Source organism: Herpailurus yagouaroundi, unplaced genomic scaffold (genome assembly GCF_014898765.1).
Source record: "Herpailurus yagouaroundi ecotype Mexico unplaced genomic scaffold, PumYag 77, whole genome shotgun sequence".
Classification (NCBI taxonomy): Eukaryota; Metazoa; Chordata; class Mammalia; order Carnivora; family Felidae; genus Herpailurus; species Herpailurus yagouaroundi.
Genome location: NW_024412388.1, coordinates 19,354,623 through 19,371,245, shown reverse-complemented (window position 1 = coordinate 19,371,245; position 16,623 = coordinate 19,354,623). Strand labels below are relative to the sequence as shown.

Genomic DNA, 16,623 nt, shown 5'->3' with positions numbered 1-16,623 from the left:
ACTCTCCCCCTGTCCCCTCAGTTTCATGCTCTCTCACTCTCTAAAAAAAAAAAAAAAAAAAAAAAAAAATCACGAGCCCTCTGGTGACAGAAAATTGAGTCCCTAAAGGCATTCCAGCCATGCTCCCTTGCCCATCTGCCAAGCCAATCTCACAAGAGGAGTCAGACCAAGGATAGAACTAATATCCTACTTAAAGGAAAGGCAGAACCACCCTAGTCTCTCCAATTTTATTATAAGACATGTGGACAGGGGAGAGAAGTGGCAGAGGGGTGACAAGAGGGCAGCTAGGGCCCTCCCCCACCATGAGCTTCAAGGCACAGTTGGGGGGGGGGGGCGGTCAGGAAAAGGCATGAGATGAAGATCAGAAAGCCCAAGCAACCAGCGCCTTACAAGGGACAAGGATTGCACAGTGTGGGGTGGGCCCTCCTGGACCACCATGGAGGGGAAGAGCCTGCCGGGTGGGGTAGGGAGGTGGAGTCTCTGCTGACACTGGGTGGCTCATGGGACTGGCTACTACCACCCACCCCAGGAAGCACTGAGACAGACTTCGGTGCCCTCCCTCCCTTTAAGGGGCATAGAAGCACTGCCTCCCAGAAAGGACACAAAGAACTTGGCTGAGCTTGCTGGCTCATGCCTCATTTTGTCTGGGGATCAGAGGGGACTGAGACATTTTGGTTTGAACTTTTTCACCTCAGTGAAAATGGGCAGGGGAGAGAGGTGGGGGTGCAGTGCAAAACGAAAACACCAAAATCAAGACACAGGCTGAATCTCAACTCTACCACTCAGTGACCTTGGGCAAGTCACTTCACTTCCCTGAGACTCAGTTTCTTCATCTGCAAAATGGGATCGATTAATATCTCCTCACAGGTTGTGAGGATTAAATGAGAAAATAGAAGTAAAGTTAACAGAGTGCCCGAGAGAGAAGGCTCGGTATGGATACTTCAATGGCAGGCAGGGGTACTCAGCATATGGGAGGCCCGGGAGTGGTCTGAGCAAGTGTCTGCCTTCCTCTTCCAGGCTTAAGAGTGAGCCCCTGTGGGGCAGGGTTTGGGGAGGTTTGGCTCCAAGGCTTTAATGAAAGCCCAGGGACCCTCATGGGCCTGAGTGGAGGACAAGGATAGGGTTGGGGGTACAGTGACTTTCTTTTTTAAAAAGCTGGAAGAAAAGGAAGAGAGGAATATTTCTTCCCATAGGTGCAGCTGCAAAGACATCAAGCTGGGCCCATCTAGGATTTCAGATCCAGCCATCATGGGGCTGCTGCTGGGGGAAGACACCGCCCCTTCTTTCTCCTCAGTGTTGGGGTTATCAAAAATATCTACAAACTGTGAGAAACTTCACGTAAAAACACTTTTCTGCAGGTATAAAAAAGACTGGCTGTAGTCAGTGGCTTGGGACATAGACCAAGGCCTTAAGAGAGGCCAAGCAAGGTCAACGGCCATTCGGTGGGGGGCACACGGGTCTGGGCTGCCCTGACAGCTCTGGGGGAGGCTGTGTTCTTTGGCTGAGCTACACTTCTGTGGCGCTGGGGCCTGAGGGGCAGGGGGCTGGCTCCAGTAGTCCTACTGTGACCCTTGCTGGGTAGGAGGTGGGGGTGCCTTGGCCCTGGGCCTCGGAAACTCCTCAGTGGACTCCCTTGCTAAGAGCAGAAGCCTACTTCACAGTGAACCTCCCCAAGCAGCTGGCTTCCAGCCAAGTCCCAAATCAGGGGTTGGGGTCCTATCATTAGGTTGGATTGAGTGGTCTGGAGAGCTGAGGTCTGGGGTACAGTGACTTCTTCTGGAGGGTTTTTCCCTGAGCCTCCAGAAGGCTGTCTCCAGCTAAAACTGACTCCCCTGGGGACACCAGGCATAGGAGGGCAGCCAGGAAGAAGGCTCCAGACAAACAAGAGTGCTTCCCTGGCAACCTCTCCCCAGCCCCCAGTCCGGGCCTTCTTAACGTTTCTTTCGGGGGAGGGGGGCGGTGAATATAAGGAGAGAGGGGCGCCCTGTCTTCCTGGCACCACGCCTCCCGGATCTTCACCCCACAAGGACCTGGGCTTCGTGCCTGAGTGGGTGAGGTCCAGGGAGATGACCTGAGGTCCCGTTTCTGGTGTCCTGAGCAGCTTCTGGAACCACGTGGGTGGTAAAGGGCTAATGGTGGCAGCTGGAGTCAGAGGTTCATCCGTCCGGTCACCCCAGGCACCCCCTTATCTGACCCTTCACTGACCTCCGACCGCACAGGCAGCCTGGGAGTGGCGGGGTGGGGGTGCCCGAAGTTTGAAATGTGCCAGGACCGCTGGCTCTGAGCCCGAGGGGCCTGTCTTCAGTGTTGGAGGCCTTCGCCTCAGCTCCCCCCCACCCCGTCCAGCCTGGCCTCTCATGGTCTGAGGCCACACTAGGGCTGGAGGAGGGGCAGGCCGCGCCGAAGGCCTTCCTTCAGGAACTGCATGTAGGTGGCCGTGGACGGGTCTTCAAAGGTGGACGAGAAGCTGAAGACGTTGTTCTCAATATCCTCAGGCTTCATGGAGGTGATGTCCAAGAAGTAGTTGGCATTGATGTGGTGGACCTGGGAGAGGGTCTGGGTGAGGAGAGTGAGGGGGCCCCTCTTGCTCCCTGTCTGCTCCCGCTCTCTTAGGAAAAGGGGACGCTCAGGCCTTGACTGTCCTCGCTCCGAGGCAGATGGCAAACACGCAGGGCAGACGCCAACCAGAGGCTGTTCCCCTCGCCCACCTCTGCGCACACAGGGCCCTCTGCTGGCAGACCTCTCCCACACCCCACCTGCCGGGCGGGGACCTCCTGCTTCTCCGCCTTTTCCTCGCCCCCACCCCCCACGGCCCCTCTTCACCCCCGCCCCCGTTCCTGTGACCCATGAACCCCACACTCCCTTGGGCCAAAATGCCGACCCACTCTGTGTGCCCGCTTCTCCCTCTGCCTCTCACACTGGCTAGTCCGCTCCTTAAGGGCAGGTGCCCAGTACAGGAGCCAAGAAACACAAGGTCAAGCGAGCAGGAGAGCAAGGTCCCCAGGCCAAGTTTTGTCTGCCGAGCTCTGTGAGGCCAGGGCCCTGCCACGGCCGGGCTCTGCTGGGCTGAGCAGTGGCCCTCTTCCAGGCAGGACTCAGCTCTGGCTCCCCCACTGCTCCCCGGCCTGACAGCCTGGGGAAGCTGGTCACCCTCCCACGGCCCGCAGTCCCACACTAACCATCCCTCAGGACTCAAAGGGTAAGGGGCAGGAGATTCTGAGGCTCACAGGCAGGCCTGGTTTCAAAACCAGCTGCATCTCTTAACCGTGCAACTTTCGCCAAGTTTCTGCACCTTTTTGAGCCTTAGTGTCCATGTTTGCAAAATGGGCACTCGTGACTGTCCATCTCCCAAAGCCATTTGAGACCTTGACGAGAGTGTCGAGTGTGTGAGTGCTCGTAGGGGCCCCTGAGGAGAGGTAGGGTCTTGCAGCTTGGCTCGGCCTGGGGCCCCCTGGTCCTCTCTGCTTGTCACAAGGCCTGGCCCCTGCTTCCTCCTTCCATCCCAGAGCTGGCCACAATGGTCTAGGGTGAGCTTGCCCTTCCTGTCCACTCTGCCGCCGGCCCGTGCTCACGGCTGCCCCATCCCCAAAGTGCTACTGAGGTCCTCCTTCTCACGGGAGGGTCCCAGCACCTGGTGGGGCAGGCAGGGCGGGCAGGACAGTTCCCACTTTACAGATAGGGACAAGTGAGGCTCAGGCTGCTGGGAGACCAGCAGGAAGTAGTGGAGCCAGCCCTGAAGCCTGAGGCGATCTGTAAGTCCGTGCCCTTGCTTTCTGCTTCCTCCGCCCCGCAGTGCCTGGCCCGGGCTGGGTGCAGATACTGGGGGCTGCCTACCACGGTGCCATTGGGCAGGCAGATCATCATCTCCACGGGGAAGCTATACTTCTCCAGGTGCAAGTCTGCGAGCTTCTTGTGGGATGGGTTCTCCTGGTTGTTCTGTGGGGACAGTTGGGCGTGCTCCTGATGCCTCAGTCTCCAGCACTCTCCCAGGGCCTCCCACGGGGCTATTCCCGTCTGCCTGCCACTCACCTGCATGTCTTCCAACTCCCTCACCAGAGACCAAGTGCTGATGAAGCTCTCATTAAGGAGGGCGAGGATGGGCGAACTTTCCAGGACAGTCTCCCGGAGAGTCCGCCCTGAACCTGTTCAGGGAACAGCACGGCGAGAAGAGTGAGGCCCGCTCCCATGTCCTACTAGCTTTTCTCTGGGTAATAAACCTCGTGGGCTGTAGAACGGTCTGTGCATGCTGGTGAGATAACAGATTCAAAGAGCCTGCCACAGAGTAGGTGCCGAATACTGGGTAGCTGCCATTGCAGTCAATAATATACTGGCATCCTGGGCGGAGATCTGTGGGGGGGGGGGGGGGGGGGGATCAGCCAGGGACTTGCAGACAGTGGCAGCTTCTTAAATCCACTTAAACTCTGTGGACCAGGACCTTTGCACGGATTGTTCTACCTCAAACACTTTTTCCTCCTGTCACTTGATAAATTCCTACTTATCCTTCAGGTCTCAGCTTAAAACCACGATTTCTAAGAAGCCTTCCCTGAGCCCCCCGTCACACTCTGGATCTTCCCCTGGGTGATGCTCCCCACCCCACGCTTGAACTTATTCACTCCACGTCTGCCTTCTGCACACACCGTGCTCCCCAAGGACAGGGACCACTTCTGACTTCCTTATTAGAAGACTCTCAGCACCAGGCTGACGCCTTGGTGCAGGAGGTGCCCAGGAGGTTTGTCGATTGACTGAATGAGGGCAGGGGCACCGTTTTACTCATCTTTGGGCCCATTGTCGGACACCCAGAATCTTTGTGTCTAGTAGGCCTTGGGTGAATCTTCTGAATAAATGAATGCCTGGCCAGCCTCTGGCACTATTTTTTTCTCTCGCTCGTGTGCAACACTTCACAGAGCCCAGGCACTTTTACATCCATCTTCACCACTCTGGGAGTGAGTATGTTATCCCTCCTTCACTGTTGAGAAAGCTAAGGCTTAAGGAGGGGAGTCTCAGACCATAACGTGAACCTGATGGTGAAGAAGGTCAAATAAGGCCTCTCCAACGGCTCTTCCTTTGCCAGCAGGGCGGCCTCCTGTCAGAGCCCCAAGGCTCTGGGGCCTCAATAAAGTTTCCCTTTCATTGGAAAAAAAAAAAGGAGGGGAAGTCATTTGGCCAAGGTCTCCACGCTGAAAATGACCGAGCTGGGCCCCTTTCACTGCGAACAGCAGCTTCTTCTGAGCTCGGCACACAACCCCTTCTCCCAAGCCCTTCTCCCACGCCCCTGCCCTGTGTAGTCCCCAAGTCCCTTCCCCGCTATGTTCCAACAGGACAGTCCTGCTGGTCTCAGAGCCACCTGTACCCCATGAGGTATGATATCTCCCCCAGACTGGCAGGGTCTCCCTCACCTCAGCAGGACTGGTCATCCAGGGCCCCCCACAGCAGAATTGAGTGCACCAGCTTGTTCTTGGCCTTGGCTTGGTCGAAGGCCTCGGTGAATGGCAGATAGGCAACCTGGGGCCAAGTGGAGACAGAGAGAAGCTACAGTGTGAGGCTAGGGTCCTGTTCAGGAGCTCTGTGTAGTGTGTGTGTGTGCGTGTATTTGTAGTGTGAGTGTGTGTGTGAGAAAGGGTATTGTTGAGCCACGGGAATGCCTCCTCCAAGTTCTGAATGGCCAAAGAGAGGAAAGAGAAGCCCCTGGCCAAGCCCTGCAGGGAGGTGGCCTCAGCAGCAGGCCCTGTACCCAGCCTGGAGACTAGCACCCACCTGCTGCTCCCCCAGCCCTGGCCGCATAGAGCCCGCCCCTCGCCCTCACTCCTGCCCACCTTCTTGAAGGGGTACATGGCCACTTCTAGGCGCCGGGCAGCCTCCTCCCAGCTCAGCTCCTGCTGCCACTTGATCTCCTCAAAGACAAACTGGAGGGGCTCCCCTGAGGGTGGGCGGCTGTCGATCATGTTGCCATCCTCATCCAGGATCACAGAAGGCACCGACGGGCCCACGGCCTCCAGTTCCATCTGGCCCAGAGGTCAGTGGGGGTTGACATCACTGAGGGTGTCTCAGAGATGGGCAAGAATCCTTAAGAGACCCTCAAAGATATCCCAATCATTGCAAAGGTGGAGAAACTGAGACTCTGGGAAGGGCAGGGCCTGGTCAAGGCCGCAGTGAGTCTGGGACACAGTCAGTGTCCATCAGGGGCTCCTTCTACTATGTGAAGCCACCTGGGGGCCGAAGACAGCTGGTGGGTTTTCTGTGCAGGGTCTGGTGGTTTCCCAGAATCCCGCTTCGGGGACAGTTGGCCTCAGCCTGCCAGGGGCTCTGTCCTTCACCCTGGACCGCCTGAGACACCTAGCCCTGCAGCTGAATCCTGTCTCCTTACCTGGGTCGGGACCACTTGTGTGCTCACCTGGGGGATATAGCCAATGTCCACCTCCATATTGCTGTTCTCACTGGCCCCATACAGCCACTCCATGTCCACATTCAGAGACCTGGGGACAGGTGAGAGGGTGGCCAGGGCCGAATACCCCCACCACCAAGGCCCATTAACCATACATCAGACTTTGAAGTACACAACTCTCCCTGTGTTACAGATGAGGACACTGAGGCCTGGCAAGGTGAACCCAAGTGGTCTCGGGGCCACTGGGGTTTTGACAGCCGAGGCTGGGCCCTTTTCTGTCCCTGGGCTGCCTCTGCCTAAGGCACTGCAACCACACAACACTCCACTGGCCCTGCCCCTTATAGTTCACAAAGGGCTTTCACATCTCCAGGTCATGTCTCCAGTGCTGCTCAAGACTCTGAGGTAGAAAGATCATCAGTGCCTCCCCTAGGACACAGAGAGGGGCAGGAGCGAAAACCTGGCACCGGCCTCCCTGAGCTGGCCTCCCCTGCGTGCCCTCTCCCACAGGAAGTCTGGCCCCACCATGAGCCATCTGCACATCTGCCACACGAGGGCAGCCCAGCACCGACAACTACCCACCTTGGGCCGGGGGAGCTGGCCAGAGGAGGTGGGCAGCCAGCCCTGTGGCCAGCTCCTGAGACACAGGCTCAGGAGATCCTGGGGCTGGTCGTTTGCCCCTGCCCTGTTTCATCCAATCCGGGACCCCCACCTCCAACTCTGGGGGGCCGGGAGGGGGGTGGGGAGGTAGGTGTGCCCTGGGCTGAGCCTCTACAGCTGAGGGGAAGGAGACAAAACCACTCTGGCTCCTGGGGACAACTTTCTGTTCCCAGGCTATCCCAACTATCACTCTTGCCCTGGAGCTATCCCTTCATTTAGCAGATGAGGAAACTGAGACCCAGAGAGGGTCGGGGCCTTGCCCACAGCCATGCAACCCACTGGTGCCATGGTGGAGACTTACTATGGGCCTCCCAGCCAAGGTCTTGTCCCTGTCCTGGGTCACTCAGACCTACTAAGCAGCCTCTTGCTGTCAGGGAGGAATCTGGAAAGACTTGAAGCCAGGCCCTCTGGGTCCCATGCTCTTGACAAGAGGCTGATCCTGAGCAGGTTGGGCACACAGGAAAGCTGGCATGGAATTCTCCCAGAAGCCCCCTGCCCTCTACCCCCCAGGGCCTGAGGTAGCAAGTACAGGTGGTGGAGGGTCTGCCCCCGGGCCTTTACACATGCTGCTCCCTCTGCCTGGCTAAACCCTCCTAACCCCCCAGGTCTCTGCTTAGATGTCTCTTCCCCTGGGAAGGCTTCCTGGACCCTGACCGGGCAGATCCCTGCCCACCTGCCAGCCCTCCCCTAGGGGGACATGAGCAAGCTGTGGTTACAGGTCTCTTGGAGGTCTGTGAGCAGTATGAGGGCACTGGGCTCCAGCTTTGGGGAGGGTCTGTTGGCTGCTGCCCTGGGTCCCAGGCACAGAGTTGGCAGTCCGGGCCAACTGGGCCATGGTTGCCAGGTGATGGAATGACCCACCTCAGCTCACCTCAAGTTGCCTCCTCCTGGGCCAGCTCCAGGCCTCCCCCAAGAGAAGTGGCTCTGGGGAGTGAAGGAGGGGCAGCGACTGAGGGGGCCTCGGGGCCCCTGCACCTGAGCTCCTGGAGCTGGGCGGTGGGGAGCGGGGCAAACTGTGGTGGGGTGCAGGGCTGGCCTGGGGCCCAGGCTCCCACCTGTGGTTGGGCACGAAGAGCCGGAAGTCTCGGACATGGGTGGCATCTTTGGAGAGGATGATGTGGCCAGTGAACTGGCCCGGCGAGAACCAGAAAGGGAAGTCAGGTGGCTCGCTGAGCTGGAACTCGGCATGGATCCTGGGGGGAGAGGAGCCTGGCTGGGACCAGCCCCCTGCTGAGCTGCAGCCCTCCCCCCCACCCCCACCGCCACCACACTGTGGCTCTTTTGCCAAAGCTGGGGAACCCTTGGCCAGATTCTTGTGTGGAGAACAGGGCTGGGGAGGGAGAAGCCCCAAGGCCCTAGAAGCACTGCCTGCCCTCAGGGCCCGGTTCACACTCCGCCTTCACTGGAGGCCACGTGTGACCAACTGTCCTCTGAGCCCTCACAGCTTCTGCAGGGGTGTGACCCGGTGTCACAGCTCTTCGACACTCCCCTCTGGGCGGGTGACAATCACAGCCACTGGCCTCATGCTACGCAAGCACCACGCTTTCCCCTTGTTCCTAGGAGGAAGTCACCACCACCCCCAGCCGCAGATGAAGAAACCGAGGCCCAGAGAGCCAACACTGCTCGCCCAAGACCAGAGGGTGGTATGCGGTGGCACTGGGGGCCACCAGGCAGGCCCTGCCCTCGCGGCGCTGTGCCCTTCCGTGCTTCCCCCGGGTCCCCAGCCGGGCAGAGAGACCAGGAGGGGTCTCTGAGGACTACACACCGGAACATGACGGTGTAGTAGAAGTCGCTGATGGCGGTCAGGCAGGCGACAGCCCCCTGAGGGGCAAAGCGGGTTTTCACGAAGGGCCGAGGGTGGAACATGCTCAGGAGCCGGTGGATGATGACCTGAGGGGAGGGCAGTGGAGACCCGTGCCGGCTTGTTGGGTCCTGATCCCCTAGGTGAGTTTCCGCTCTGGACCTGCAGGCCTGGGCCTGGGGTGGGGGTGAGGAAGGGGAGGCAGGAGAGAAGGCGGGGTGGTCCTGGCACTGGGGGTCCAGGTGCGGAGCAGGTGGAGAGCAGGTGCAGAGGGGGCCGTGGCTGGGCTGGGGCTGGGTGGAGGGCCCCAGGGTCACTACAGGCAACCCTCACCTCTTTGCCCTTGGGCGGTGGTGGGTAGAAGCGGTTGTTGGATAAATAGCCGGTGAAGACGCTCAGCTCACTGGGGATGATCCACCACGGCTCCCCCAGCTCCACTTGGCCCCGAGGAGGAAGGAAAGGCCGGAAGTGTCGGGCAGCAAACACCGCGCTCGGCAAGGCCGCAGTCGTCCAGTTGCGGAGGCCGGACAGGGCCAGGCGGGAGACCTGGGGCAGCGGAAAGCAGAAGCCCTGGGGCGCTGAGAACCACGATGTGGGGGTCCCCATTCCATGAGTGGCTGGAGGTCTCCCTGGAGCCGAGGCTCACCTCACCCCACCATCCTCCACCAGCCCCCAGCCCAGGAAGCGGCACCCCCACGGCCTGCTCAGGCCAAGCCCAGGCCCCAGGCAAGCAGGGCCACCCGGGGCTAGTACAGGGGTGGGGGGGGGGTTTGCTCTGTGCAGGGGTTCTGCCTGCCTCTTTTCTCCCTGGTTAAGCCCAGTCACACGGCCCCGGTCCCAGGCCTCACTGGCACATGGTCCTGCCTCCCTCCTTTGCACCAGCTGGTGACCCCAACTGCCCCTGCCTGCCATGCCTTCTGCCAGCCTTGCCTTCTCCCTCCCCTTCTTCTCTTCAAGTCTCCTCCCCAGGATAATGTCCTGCCGAGGGGGCAGAGGGTTTGGGGGGAGGTCTGAGGAGAAAGGTGGTAACCACCTTGGGGGAAATCTCTGGGGCAAAGAGCAGGATGTGACCACAGAGAAGGGGCAGGAAGGCAATCCCCAGGGAGTGCCCACTTCCCCTGTGGCCAGCACCCCGGTGGCTGGGCACCTGGCATGCCTGGGGTCCCTCAGCCCTCTCCTGTCACTTCGGTAAGGTGCCCTCTCCGTCTGGTGAGCTGCTGTGCAGGATGGGACGAGGGTCAGACTGTGCAGGCCTGACTGTCTGCACATCTAGAACACTGAGGCAGGATCTGGAAGGCATCCTCCAATAACACCTGCAGCTTCCACCTTCTGTAGCCCCTCCCTGCCCTCTGCGCTCCAGGCAGGAGTCACATGGAGGTGGTGGCCACCAGGACAGCAAGTGCCTGGCACCTTGTGGGGGGCGGGGGGTGGCACTTGGCCACCAGGGAGCTGCCAGGTCTTCAACAGTAGCAGGCTCCCTCTCCCTTCCGCGCCTCTGTAGTGGTGGGGGGCCAGGCTCATCGCGAGGAGGGAGGAGGGGGGTTCTCAGAGCTATCCCCAAGAGGACCGAGCAGGCAGGTTCTCCAAGCAGGGCCTGCTGTTCAGGGCCAGGCTGAGCTGCCTGCTGCTGGGTCCTGCCCACGGGCTGGCCACCCCTGCAGGGGGAGCTGTCCACCAAGGGGGGGGGGGCTGCGCTCTGTGGGGCACTGCTCCTGACCCATCTTTCCTATAAGAGCAGCTGTGCCCAGGCACCCTGCCAGTCCCACCCCGTCCTCACTGCTCTGCCGGGGACTGATCTACTCGGACAGCTTCAACCAACTATCGCTGCCAACCTTGCCCACCCAGATCTTCTGCAGGTCAAACCTGTGTTTGCAACCACTTATTGGACTGTCCCCCTGGATGTCCCCAGGCACCATGACTTCAGTGCGTCCAGACTGACCTCATGCCCTCCCCACCAGACCCACTCCCTGCTCTGGGTCCCATGGGGCCAAGGGCCCACCCTGTACTTGGTCACCAGCCAGAAGCCTGAGCCACCCCTCCAGCCCCAACCCCCACTTTCCTTCCTCTCGATCATCACTGCTTCCCCACCCCCACCTCCTCTTCCTTCCCGAGAGCTGGTCTTCTCGTCTCCCATTTTTCCCCAGCTGCCGGCCTGCCGAGCATCTGACGAGGGAACCTTCCCATTTCCAAGTCTGCTGTGGTAACTTGCTGCTACAGAATGAAGGCCAAAGTCAGGCAACCAAGGCCCTCCGTAGTCTGGTGACTTCTTTTCTAGCCCCCTTGCATGTGTCTCCTGTGCTCTGGGTCCAGCCGCACCAGCTCCCTGTCCTCAGGTGACTGGCCTGGCACTTTCTGCCTTCAGACCTTTGTTCATGCCGAAGTGGCATTTCAGGAGAAAGGCTGAGTCGGTGTGGGCTGGGCAAAGAGGAAAAGCCTCTCCTGGCAGAGGGAACAGCATACGAGAAGGCTCACAGCTGGAACAAAGCCTCGACATCTGGAGCGGCTGGAACAGAGCAAGCCGGTGGAGGGAGGTCTGGGAAGGCCGGCAGGGTGTGGGGATGCCCCGGTGCCATGGTGGGCTTGAGACCTTGGCCGTGAGGCCTCAGGTCGGGGCGGGGCTGCTCAGGAGAGCATTTGTCAGGTGCCCTCCCCACCCTATGACCCCCTGCAAGGGACAGAACCTCAGGTCTGGTTCAACAGAGTTCAGCAGAGCGGCTGTCAGGTGCCAGGCATGGGGCTAGGGGCCTGAGGATGCATACAGGTTCAGGTCACAGCCCTTGCCCTTGAGAAACTCACAGCCTCGGGAAAGACCGAGTTACAGAAAGTAACGAGCCTTCGTGAGGCGCCTGCCTCCACAGTCTCCAGTGCTCTTGCTGCTTCCTCTGCCCAGGCCCTTCTCCCCCTGCCTCCCCTGGCTGAGCCCCCTTCTCCTGCAGTCTCTATCAGATTCTTCCTCCAGGAAGCCAGCCCAGATCCCATCTGGGTTAGGGGCTCATGCTTATCCCTCCTGCACCAGACGGTGTCCTAGACAACAGGGTCAGCACCGCACCCACTTCTGGACCCCCCAGGGCCTGGCACACTGGGGGGCACGGAGGGCAGTTAATAAAGGAAGGAAGGAAAGGGGGTGCCCGGGTGGCTCAGCCAGTTGAGCGTCCAACCCTTGGTTTCAACTCCGGTCATGATCCCAGGGTGGTGAGATCGAGCCCGGTATGGGGCTCTGCACTGAGTGTGGAGCCTGCTCAAGATTGTCTCTCTCTCTCCCTCTGCCCCTCTCCCCAACTTGCGTGCTCTCTCTCTGTCTCTCTCTAAAAAATAAAGATAAGTTTAAAAAAGAAAAAGGAAAGGAAAGAAGGAAAGAAAAGCAGGGCACAGACCGATTCTCAGGAGGTGAAGGTGCGTGTGCACAGATGATTCTGTATCTGTGGTCCCACCCGTGAGCAGTCTCCCCCGCCCCCCCCCCCCCAAACTCACCCCCAGGAACCCATCTTTGCTCTTGGTCATGGACTCCGGGATCAGAGGCTGGAATCGGGCTTCTATGGTGAGCGTCTCCTCGCTGGGGTCAAGGGGCAGCTCCTCCTCATAGCTGGCAGCAGGAGCTGAGCCTATGAGACATGGTCAGTGAGGTCCCCGGAGAGGGGCCCTGCTCTCAGGCTTCAGGGCCTCTCTTCTCGGGAAGGGGAAGCCCTGAGAAGAGACAGGTGAGTAGCAGGTGAGTGAGAGAGCCAGGCTTGGAGCTGGAGTAACAGTTAACGGACCGAAGTAACGACAAGTAAGTGTCACATTTTTGTTTCCCTGGAGCTCTGAGAAGCAGAGAATACCATCATTGCCAACTCTATCTCACACATGAGAAAGCAGAGGTTCAGAGAGGTGAAGTCACTTCCCAAAGGTCACACAGCTAGGTAGTGGGGGGAGTCAGGATTCAAACCCAGGCTTGTTTTACTCTAAACCCACAATCAACCATGACCCTCTTCTGAGGGCATTGTGATCTCAAAGACTCAGTTTCCTTAAAGGCTCAGGCACCAGGTGAGGTGGGTTCAAATCCTGCCCCTTAGCAGCCGTATGATGTCTGGCCAGTGGCTTGTTATGAGGACGGGATGAGAGAATTCATGTAGCGGTAGCACCAGGTTTGGTACAGAGTGAACCCATAATAAACTTGACCTATATTACTCCTACCAGAGGTTTCAGGGTCGGGTTGCCATGGAGCTAGGGCTCAAACCAAATTCTTCTGACTCCATCCCGTGCTCTAGCAGGCCAAGCTGGCTGCAGAAAGGCCACTCTCGTCCCCCCTCCCTTGTTCTGCAAACTGAGTCTGAGATGAACTTGGTGTTGGGCCCACCAAAGGCAACATGTGGGCAGGCAGCTGCCTCTCCTGGCGGCCGGGATCCTAGCACCAAAGAGAAGCTACTGTCTGGGGCTTGGAGAAGAGAGCATGCGGGCTCTAGGCTGTCGGTTCCATCTCCTGGGTGATCTGGGGCAAATCCCTCAGCCCCTCTGGTTTTCCCACATGGGGAATCGACACCGTGCTGCCCCGCATGTCCCTGTCATGGGGGCCTCGTGAGGAAACGAACGCTTGTCAGAGACTCGATCAGAACAAGGAATGAAAGTGAGAAACAAACCACCTTTGACACTGTCTTTGGTGTCATAAGCTCTGCGGCTACAACGTCCTCAAGAATGCCAGTTTGGAAGAGAGGACGCTTGCTTCTCCCTGGTTTTCTGGGTGGCCTTGTTTCCCCGTCCGTAAAAGGAGGGGCTGCAGTGGCAGTGGCTGAACTTGATTTCTTAGATCTTTCCCTGCCCGAGGCAAGCCAAGTCCAAGCCCTTCAAGTGTGGACGGAGTCATGATGAAGGTTTAGGGAGAAATGAAGCCTATTTCAGAAGGGGTGACTAACAGGAGGGAGGGGCCCTGGACACCTCTAAGGAAAAAGACAGTGAGTGGAAGGTCTTGTCATGGCTGCTGTCCCTGGGCAGGTTCGTGGTACAGAGATGATGCTTGGCATCTGCTGATGAACCTACTGACAGACCAACTGGGTGCGTGCGGAGCAGTTCTTAACCAGGAATCATCAGAATCACTCAGGATGCCTTTTTAAACTACAGATGCCCCGTATCCTCCTCAAACCTACTGAGCCAGAATCCTAAGGGGCTAGAATGAGGAAGCTGCCCCCCCCTTTTTTTTAAATTTTTTTAACATTTATTATCCAGAGACAGAGAGGGACAGAGCATGAGCATGGGAGGGGCAGAGACACAGAATCCGAAGCAGGCTCCAGGCTCTGAGCTGCGCGGGGCTCGAACTCACGAGGCGCGAGATCATGGCCTGAGCCGAAGTCAGACGCTTAACCTACTGAGCCACCCAGGCGCCCCTAGGAAGCTGCCCTTTTAATCAGCATTCCCCAGCAGCTCCTGATGCAAACCCCTGTTCTAAAGAACCATTGTTATTTCTGCATTTGTAAGCCAATGCAGCAAAACTTTCCAAAGAGCAATCAGGAAACCTTGGAGGAAGGGAACAATAGGAATGTGTAAGCTTATTAGGCCTGCCTGGTTTTTTCAATTCTTTTACTGTTATCAGAGATAATTATTAATAACAGTGTCCAGTATCTTATGGCCTTCTGCTTTTTTTCATAAAAAGTTTTATTTCCTTACAAGTGACTCAATACAGACAATTCGTAAAACCTTTAAGATATAAAGAAAATTAAACACACTCATAACTGTACCAACTAGACAGCCCGCTTCTGTTTCCTGCATAGATTTGATATTTTGGGCTTTGAATTATTTTAGTTTTTGTTTTCCTGAAACTTGGTTCCGTTTTGCCCTCGTAGTGGCCTACGAGGTAATGGAGAGAGGGATTATTTTCCCCTGATGGAGAAAAAGATTTATGTGAAAAAAAAAAAAAAAGCGGGGGGGGGGGGGTGGGGGGGGGCAGTGGGTTGAGCATCCCACTTCAGCTCAGGTCATGATCTCTTGGTTCATGGGTTCAAGCCCCGTGTCGGGTTCTGTGCTGACAGCCTGCTCAGAGCCTGGAGCCTGCTTTGGATTCCGTCTGCTTCTCTCTCTACCCCTCCCCTGCTCACGCTGTCTCTGTCTCTCAAAAATAAATAAATGCGAAAAAAATTAAAAGTGCCCTCAAGCCCAGAGAGCTTGTCATTATGAGGGAACCCACTCTCGCTGTCCATAAAAAAGGACAAGGAGGAGGCTGTGTGGATGCTCAGGGAAGTGTCTGCAGATAGAAAAGGTCAAAGCAAATCCGCACGAGGCTGACCCGTTTACCTGCCCATCTGCTTTCACGACAGAGCTGAACGTCACTGAGAGACACTGACACACATCTGCTCCAGCAAATTCACTTTTCAACTGACCCTCCTCCTCTGGCGGGGACTGTGGTCACTGGGCCAGCAAGTGGCCAACCTCCCTGACCCAGCCTGAGACACGGAAAGCCCATCACGTGCTTGGTGCTTACTCGCCCGAGAGCGGCCGGCATCTCTCCCTTGCCTTTGCCATCTACTGACCTACTTACACCCACCAATTTGGATAACAAGATCCCAAGTTCAAGAAATGGGAGAGAAAGGGACACAGCGGTTGGGGCAAGGGTGAGACAATGAGAGGCATTTAACAATTCATTAGAATGAGTCAGGCCCTCATCTTTATAAAAAAAAAATAATAACTGATTACAATTAGATAAAAATGGATTGCTAGAACGGGCTAGGAATCTGACAGCACCTAAGCAGAGTTTAATACTGAGTAATACTAGTGAGAACTCCTATTGAAAGCTAGCTACTGTATACTCTGCAGGTACCGTCTCTAACCCTCAAACCTGTGAACAGGTGCGGGACCTGGAGCCAGATGGCCCCGGTTCTAATCCTGGCTCTGCGCCTCAGTCTCCCCAACTATAAACGCGAGAATTAGGACAGCGGCTACCTCACGGGACACCGTGCAAATTAAAGAGAGAACGCAGATGAAGTGCTTCAAGTCATGTCTGGAAGGGGTCAGGCAACCTTAACTAGTATTTGCACTTGAGAACAGGCTCAGGCGGTGCCAGAAGAGCTCGCCCAAACCGCCAACTAGAAAGTGTCAGGGCAGGGAGAATCCCAGGGCCGTCAGGACCCATCATCTCCCTCTCCAGGTGGCCTTCCTGCTCAGAGCAAACACAGTGGCCAAGAAGCTGAAGGCCATGCCTCGGTGCTCCCCACCCCAGTCCCCAGCCTCTCCTGGTACCTGTCAGCTTCTCAGCAATGGGCTTGAACTCCTCCGGGCTGATGTACAAATCCCGGTCTGTGTCCAAGGAGGAAAAGAGAAAGAGGCCTTCTGTCCCCAGGGACTTCAGTGCTGACTCCTGCTTGGGAGGAAGGGGCTCCGCTGAGCACCACGTGAATACCCAGCTGGGGTCCCAAAGCGGCAGAGGGGGCAGCTCCCACCACCTGCTTCCTGAGTTCTGAGGACGCTTCCAGTCCACCCATTCAGATGTCACCTCTGCACCACCCCAGAGCCCCAGTCCCCGGCCGGGTCCCTGCTTCACTCTGCTCCTCCATCCACCATCCACTACCCCCCAAGGCTGCCCTAGTCTTCCATCTGGCCCCGTCTCCATTTCACTCTTTCGCCAGTGTCCTCCCCTGTCCCCCAGCACTGTCCCGGCGCTCCCCAGGTCCCCACCAGGCTCTCCAGGTCACAGCTTCGCTCCCTCTGTCCAGGTCACCTCTCTGGACAGCCCCTCCAGTCTGTCCCAGGCTCTGCCGCACGCTGGGCCGATGCTCCCGCCTCCCCGCAGCAGTCTGCCCAAGTCTGCCCGACCCCACCC

General features: G+C 57.8%; 1 protein-coding gene across 1 annotated transcript; it reads right to left on the bottom strand.

Annotated features, from left to right (window-relative positions):
• Positions 1-211: 211 nt before the first annotated feature.
• SELENON (selenoprotein N) lies at positions 212-16,518 on the bottom strand. Its single transcript, XM_040465389.1, has 11 exons — positions 16,044-16,518; positions 12,312-12,442; positions 9,174-9,386; positions 8,805-8,929; positions 8,095-8,232; positions 6,392-6,473; positions 5,814-6,002; positions 5,397-5,502; positions 4,030-4,142; positions 3,835-3,936; positions 212-2,544 (listed from the first exon to the last, which is right to left on the bottom strand). Exons 1-11 carry the CDS (start codon positions 16,411-16,413, stop codon positions 2,374-2,376), a joined length of 1,740 nt encoding a protein of 579 aa, XP_040321323.1. The 5' UTR covers positions 16,414-16,518; the 3' UTR covers positions 212-2,373.
• Positions 16,519-16,623: the final 105 nt, after the last annotated feature.